The following is a 7,716-nucleotide window of genomic DNA, read 5'->3' on the forward strand; positions in this document are numbered from 1 at the left end:
TAGAAACCAGGAGGGGTGTTGAGACCACAGACCCTTGCGCTCCCTCTTAAGCAACCCTGCTCCCCGCTGCTGGGCTTGCTCTCCCCAAAGACTTGAAAACAAAGTGACTCTCAATATAGAGGCAGTTGCTCTGTTTCCCAATTCCTCTTGCGTTGCTGTCGTTTCACTCCAGGGCTCTCTAGCTCTACCTACATCCAAAAATGGAGCCTTCATCTTCCATAGGTGAAAGGGGTTGGCTCTCTATAATGTCTAATTCCTCACCCACCCAGTATGTATAATTTAAGCCAAAAGACCACATAACCTACAGGTTGCTAGATCTTGTCTCAGCAGCAAACCATTTTCCTTTCCACCAACCAGAGTGAGCTTGAAGTACAGACAGGGGTTAAAAATACAGGAAAACAAAAAGGAGGAACAGAAGGCTTTGGTAACATAAATTTTACATAACCTGGAAAAACATCTCTGGTTTAATGCCTTTGTTCTTATCTTTTTTTTTTTCCCCCCTTCTCTTTTTATGGAAGGGGAAGGGAGGCAAAGAAGAGGGTTGGAGAATGACGTGCCAAAATGTAACTAGCTCATTTCCTCTCATCTGCTCCCATTGAACTGCATGGGTTTTATGAAATTTCTTCAATAAACTGCAATCAAACATACCGTGACCAATGTGGGTTTTCTGAGCCATTATGAAATTAATTTGAAAGTGTAATTCTAGAAAAAGGTTTAGAAGATTTACCATAGGCACTCACTGTCACCGAGAGCCTTCCCATCTCCTCCCCCCCATGTCAGTGCCGGAGAGGAGGGAGAACATTAAGTGTATTGGAGACAGGGGTCACAGAGCGGCAATACCTGAGCACTTTGGGAGGTTTTCCAAGTTGCACAGCCAACAGAGCAAGACCAGAAGGTGGGGCTGGTTTCACCTGGCCATAAACGCCTACGTCCGAGCCAATCAAAGGACCAAAACAGACCATTTTGGGTCAATTTGTTCCCCAGTAACACCTCCCTCCCTCTGTGGGACTGAAAGTGCTCTAGGCAGTTGGCTGAAGATGTCTGCGTTGCAGAAGCACTCCAAAAGGTGTTTTAAAGTCAGGAAAGATGGATCCCACGCATCAGAGCTAAACTTCTGGAAAGGCTTGTTCCAGACCTGCAGCTTATGCAGGGAGAACGGGAGGGATTTATCTCCATCCCCTCTCCGGAGCGGCCAACAGAGCCATCAGGCCAAGTGCTAAACAAGGATGCGATCCCAGGGCAGCGAGATGCTCCCAAGTTGAGGTTTCTGTTGGGTCAGCAGATCGAAGCCGGGCTGGCTCAGACAAGCTGGCGGTACTGAGCTCTGCTCAGGTCTGTAATTAAAAACCCAAGAGAGAGAAAGCGAGAAAAGAAGCCAACATGACTTCTTCCATTTCACAGAAGATGCCAACTATCACATGTAGCAGCTGTTCTCCAGCATCCAGGGCCCAATCATGAAAGATGCTGAGCTCTCTGAACTCCTTTTAGGCTGAGTCCCAAAAAGTGCTTAGCACATACAACTCCCACACAGCTTTACCGTAAAATGTTATGCGGCTAAATGAGGCAGGCCAGCTTTCAGGCTTGCGTGCATGAACTTCTCTCTGATCCTCTTCACGGAGCAGAACATGTTCTCAGGCCATGGTGAATGACAAGAAAATCACATAAAGGCAAATGCACCTTTAGAAAAGGTTGAGATTTTCAGGGCTAAGCCCTCAGTCTTATCCCACTGGAGGCAAAAGGATTAAGAGGGTTCCCACCCATGGCACACACCCCTTTCAGTATTTCAGCAAAGACGTGACTGAAAATCACTATTTCACTTCATAGGAAAGACTTATCTGCCCTTCCTGCATCTTTGTCACTCTGAACCCACCTCCTTTGCTGAAATATATATATATATTCCAAACTTACATTCACAGGGATTTGCTAAACAATTTCACCAGAAAAGAATGACCAAGCCCAGTTCTCCCATAAGCTATTCCCCATGGAGGACCCTTCTGCAAGCAAGGAGAGGTGTCAATCTGTCAGACCGCTGTCAGTCACACTCCCCACAAAACTAGGGAAAACAACAGACTCCCTCTTCAGGGCATTCAGTGGAGGAGAGAAGCACACAGATAGCTTGAGAGATCACCTCGATCTATTCAACCTTTACCTTTGGTTTTTTTCCCAGCTGATGCAAAGGTCTGAGGTGGAAAATCTTTTACTGCTTTCTCCTGCTCTCACATCCCCCTTCACTACACCCATTTTCTGCTTGTAGTTACAGACCAGCAGAGCCCTAGCACCAAGAAATATGCTTGCACGGGTCCATCTCCAGTCCCGAGGGAATTAAAAGATTGTTCTTGAGGCCAACAAAATTACAGAAGTCAAACGAAAGACAGAAAGGAGTAAATTATAGAATTAGGTTAACAAAAGGAGCAACTCTGGCTAAAGGCTAATGCAATACCAAACCAAGTCAGCCCCAGTGTTTGGATCCCTAGATATTCCCAAGAGTTTAAGTCAGATTCTTCTCTTCCCACATGCAAAACAAAGCAATGCTCCTTCCCTCGCTCCCAGTGCCCTGCAAACATCAAAAGATTGGTTCTGCTTCTCTCTTTCATGCTTACTATAAAAAAAAGGGAGGTTTGCAAATGCAGTTTTTATGGGACCAGGGATTCCCTCCCATTCAAATTAGAAATGCAGCCTATAACTCAACAATAGGTGTGCACTTAAAAGCAGCTCAGGTCACTATTCAGCAAAAGAGACGAGTGGGATATTACCAAACTACGCTCATAAACATCTTTAAAAATGGTCTTTTGGGGCTGGTTGTGCAGCCAAAGCCTGTTTTCCTGGGACATAAGCAGGTGGAAGCTTTGCTTCTCATTGTGGTGGGTTTCTGGCTGGGTTAACTCACGTGCATTGCCTCCTGCTCTGGCGTTCAGCTTCTCCCTCTGCCTTCATTCCCCTTTGAGCTGGTCTTGACATCTTGCCAATCCTACCATATCTGCTCCGGAGCTGGGGGCATGAGGAGTTTCAGCTCTTGCTCTGCTGTGATCCCAAGAAATGTGAAGAGTTATACTGTCAGCACCGTCTCGTGCTGGGGAGGTGGTGGTACGGGGTACCCCGGGCCGGGATGCTTCGGCAGCAAGAAGCCTTGGTGGCAACGCAGGCTGCAAGCCCAAGCTAGCGATCAGCGGCTGTCACCTATTGCGATATGGCTACAGACCCTCAAGCATGGGGTCGGGCTATGGAGGTGCTGGTTTTGGCAGCAGGGGTGGTGGAGCCCTGGGGACCTGCACACCCATTGCCAAGGTCACGGTCAATGAGCATCTGCTCCAGCTGCTCGAGCTGGCGATGGACCCAAACCTTCAGTCTGTGAAGTACCAGGAAAAGGAGCAGATCAAGACCTTCAATAACAAATTTGCATTTTTCATTGACAAGGCAAGAGAAGAGATGCCCAGCTCAACAGGCATCGCAGCTGCAGGGCCATAACAAGCTGCCATATGGCACATCCAAGACAAGGAATGCATTTGCCAAACTGCTTACTAGCAACAGCAGCCAAAACTCACAGCCTGACTTTGCAGTAAGGACCTCTTTGGATTTTATGAGGAGGACATTTTGCACCACCTTAGAGCAAAAAGGAGCCTTCAGTGGGGGCAAGAAGGTATTTTCATGGTCCAAGAGTGGTGTAAAGCGGTCTCATTGCAAATGACAATCAAGCTTTGCTGTTACCTGCAGAGAAGCTGATTCTCTAATGCCCCATTTTTATATCACTTGAACCCTAACTTCAGTAGGATTACCTCTGACTTACCCCACTCTACTTCAGTGCCGAGTCTAACTTGGTGCTTTTTGCATAATAACAACGAAGACACTTTTCTGAAGAACCTTCTTATGAGAAGACGCTGTTTGGCAGTTTTTAAATGCATGCCTTCTCCATTCACCTGATACTATCCTGAATAACTCACAGATTTTCTCTCTCAATTTGCCAATTCTGGGACTGTAATTGTTCATTTCTGTGCCACCGGTATAACAAATCACTATACTTTGAATGTTTTACTTCTGGGTTTCAAGTTCCTGGAGCAACAGAACAAGGTGCTGGAGACCAAATGGGGATTTCTACAGGAACAGAAGTGTTACAGGAGCAACATCGAGCCAATGTTTGAAAGTTATATTGGCAACTTGAAGAGGCAGCTGCATGTTCTGGGAAGCGACAGAGCCAAGCTGGAAACAGAACTGAGCACCATGCAGGGTATCATGGAAGATCACAAGGAAAAGTTTAAAAAAAGATACAAGCTCCAAAACTAGGGCTAGAACTGATCTCATCTATTTTTTGGATGGCAAAGGCTGCACAAGATGCAAGATCTCCTCCAGACGTACATGTGTATTACTTGCATCAGCACTTGGTTTCCATGCTGAGGTTGAGCATTTGGAGGTGGTAGAAGAAGATTAGATTCATATTCTTGCATAAGCTGAATAATGAGGAGCAAAGTGATCTTTCTTCTCCTCCTTGCAGGTATGAAGAGAAAACCCACTGGCAAACGTGCAGAGAATGAGTTTGACGTGATCAAAAAGGTAAGTGCATTTCAAACCAACTCAAACACTTATTCTGGGCTTTTAGTATGAACAGCAGCCAATATTGCTGGAAAGAGAAGGTGAGACTGCCTCTCACTCTCCAGAGACTCTAGAGGGACCTAAAGGCCAACTTTTGGGAAGATTTAACTAAAAGAGTTGAATCCCACCTTAAGTGAGTCAGTTTTAGCTGAGCTTGTTCATTTGGGATGTTTGTATACCCCAACTGGTCAAAACCTTTCCCTCTCTCCTCTGTGTCTAGTGCTTTTTGTCTTCTGCCTACGAGGATAAGAGAGCAGAACAATTTAATAGCATGGTAAAATTTATGGCCTTGAAAAGAGCAGCCCTAAGAGTTTGTAATCACATCACTTGCTGGCACTAAGCAGTTCGCTCTTTCATTTCATAAACCCTTGACGCGCTGCAGGACGCGGATTGCGCCTATGTGAACAAAGCTGAGCTGGAAGCCAAGGTGGAGTCCTTCATCCAACAGATCAACTGCCTGAGGAGCCTGTATGAAGTGGTAACAGCTTTTCCTTTTCCGCTCCTTTTTCCTCCACCCCATGCCTCTTTAGGGGGCCTGTGGAGTTAGGCTCCCACAACCCATCACTAACGATCACAGAGATTTTTGGTGTTTTATGCATACATCAGTTGATTGCTCCAGATTTCAAAGGTGTTACTCCTGCACTGCACAGGCAAGATCCTAAGGAATTTGTTTCAACTTGATGGTGAAGGTAGAAGCCAGAAAGATTAAACCAGGAAGGAAATCCTCCTTTGGGTTTTCTGCAATGAGCCTGAAGTCATGGTACACAGAGCACACCGCACCTCCTTGTCTCCACGCCGTGGAGATCCACGGGGAAAACGCCTCCAGTGCAGGCGACTGACAATCTTGCTGCTACCCCTGAGAAATTACTCAGCGCCAAGCATCCATTTCAGACACCTATGTTATTGTGCGAATGGACGACAGCTGAAGCCTGGACACGGACGACATCATCGCTGATGTCAAAGCTCAGTATGACAACACTGCCAAAAGAAGCTGGGCTGATGCAGAGTCCTGGTACTACAGCAAGGTGAGTCATGATGGACACTCGCAAAAGTAGTTATGCCCCACTTCTGCTATGGGCTCTGCTTCTTCAGATTTCCTAACTTGGGTTGAATAGGCTCTTTAAAGGTCTGCTTTCTTAGCCACCTGCTGTGTTTTCTCTATGTGACACATTCTCCGTTAATGTCTTCACACACAGAGCTGCTACTGTGTAAATGAGTCATTCGTGTCCCCCAGTGACAAAGGCTTTTGCCTTAAAGCTCAAGATCCAGGACTGCAGTCCCAGAATCACATAGTAGGTTTAATTACTGACTCATGTCCTCAATCTGGTATTTATTTTCATTGTGTTTTCTCTCTCCTCAGTATGAGGAACCGAGAGAAACCACTGGCAAACGCGACGACAGCTTGCGTAACACAAAGAATGAAATTGTGGAGCTGAATCGGGTGATTCAGAGACTGACTGGAGAACACGAAAACACCAAAGCCCAGGTAAGGATGACTCAGGGGCAATAATGTGTCAATCGCAACTCCCAGGTTGTGGCTTTCCAAAACTCCTCTGCTAGAGCAAGGGAGCAATAAAGCCAGTTTTGATGAAATACATGTCAGCTGCTCAACTCTAAGACTTGCCTGTAATCCAGCGTACAGAGTAAAATGGTCTATTACGACTAATAACTGAACTACCATCAGTAGAGACCTGCAGTGAGAAGACAGCACATACACCAACGTCTCAGCTAGGCAGAGAGAATCATCCCGGAGTTGGAGGTTTACCAATAGAGTCTGAAAATATAACAAAGCACAGGTGGACGAATACACAGCCAGGCAGACTCAAGAGCTCTGAACTATTCACAGCACATGCAAATAAGTGACAGTAATGAAAACCTCCAACCTGCAGAGAGGGAAACTGGAAGGAGCCATGGCTGAAACCAAGGAGCGCAGGGAAGTGGTTGTCAAGCATGCAAAGTGCAAACTCTCCAGGCTGGAGGTATCCCTGCAGAAGGTGAAGCAGGACATGGCCCATGAGTACCAGAAGCTCATGAATGTCAAGCCAGCCCTGGACATTGAGATTGCAACCTACAAGAAGCTGCTGGATGGAGAGGAGAGCAGGTAGTGCTGGGACAACCCTGCAGGATGCTTGCAAGGAAGAAATGGTAACACACCTAACCCCACAACCACCTCTCACAGCCTGCCTGATGAGCCATCCCCTCTGTAATCGGAGTAAATCCCACTGAGACCCAATGCCCTAGGGAGCGACACTTCCCAAAGCACTTTCCAGCATTTATGGACCCAAATGCCTGACAAAGTCAAAAGCTCCTAATGCACTCGGGCATTTAGGTCTTCCCCCAAATGGAAGACGTTGCATGAATAAAGAAGATGTCTTGTGTAGCCTCAGGTCTTATCAAGCCAAAGGCGCAGCCTGGCCACCTTTGCCACCCCAGCCAAAATGACTGGGTACCTACTCACACACAAGCTAATTGAGGGGACAGAGAGAAAGCCCTTGGACGGGGCTTGTTCACACTTACACACGCAGCGCCAAAGCAATACCCTTTCCCTGCTTGGCCCTAACACCGGACTCGGGGAAAACTTCCTCACAGGCATGAGCTGAGCAGTTGAGTCGTGGTAGGTCCAAAGCACTCGCCTGGCCTGCCAGCAGCGTCCCACATTCCCAAACCTCCCAATTATTGGCCAGTTCTAGGGACACACACTAAATACGGACTTTGGTTTTTCACATCTCCATTTTCCTCATCCCTCTAAGGCTGTGCATAGATGGTGGCTGCCCTGTGAATATTTGTAAATACCAGACAAATCCCTATTCCTACTAGTGTCCCTGGATCTATGCGGTAAGATGGAAATCCCTCACTGAAATATTTTCTTTGCAGCTGTGTGCTGATCCCCAGGAAGAATCGCATGCAATACTAACCCGTGCTTTGGTGGCAGCTATTCTTCCAGCAGCAGATCCCTATTCAGAAGCAGAGGTCTAGTGACCGGAGGAGGCATCTGTGGCAAAAGCATCATTGGCTCTGGAGACATCTGTGCTCCTTGTACCATGGGAGGATACAGTGTTGTGACTGGAAAGAGTTCCAATGTCAAACTTGTGTCCTCTACAACCTCCTACAAGTCAAAATACTAAAAAACCA

At 46.8% G+C, this 7,716-nt stretch overlaps 1 protein-coding gene across 1 annotated transcript; it reads left to right on the forward strand.

Moving 5' to 3' along the window:
- Positions 1 to 548: 548 nt before the first annotated feature.
- Positions 549 to 7,401, forward strand: LOC142041204 (keratin, type II cytoskeletal cochleal-like). Its single transcript, XM_075049861.1, is given in 10 exon segments — positions 549 to 563; positions 2,946 to 3,122; positions 3,124 to 3,415; positions 4,040 to 4,270; positions 4,508 to 4,545; positions 4,967 to 5,062; positions 5,457 to 5,609; positions 5,945 to 6,070; positions 6,474 to 6,685; positions 7,335 to 7,401. Coding segments are annotated over 10 exon segments (1,407 nt in total).
- The last annotated feature ends 315 nt before the right edge of the window (positions 7,402 to 7,716 follow it).

The sequence above is a fragment of the Buteo buteo genome, chromosome 17 (genome assembly GCF_964188355.1).
Source record: "Buteo buteo chromosome 17, bButBut1.hap1.1, whole genome shotgun sequence".
Lineage (NCBI taxonomy): Eukaryota > Metazoa > Chordata > Aves > Accipitriformes > Accipitridae > Buteo > Buteo buteo.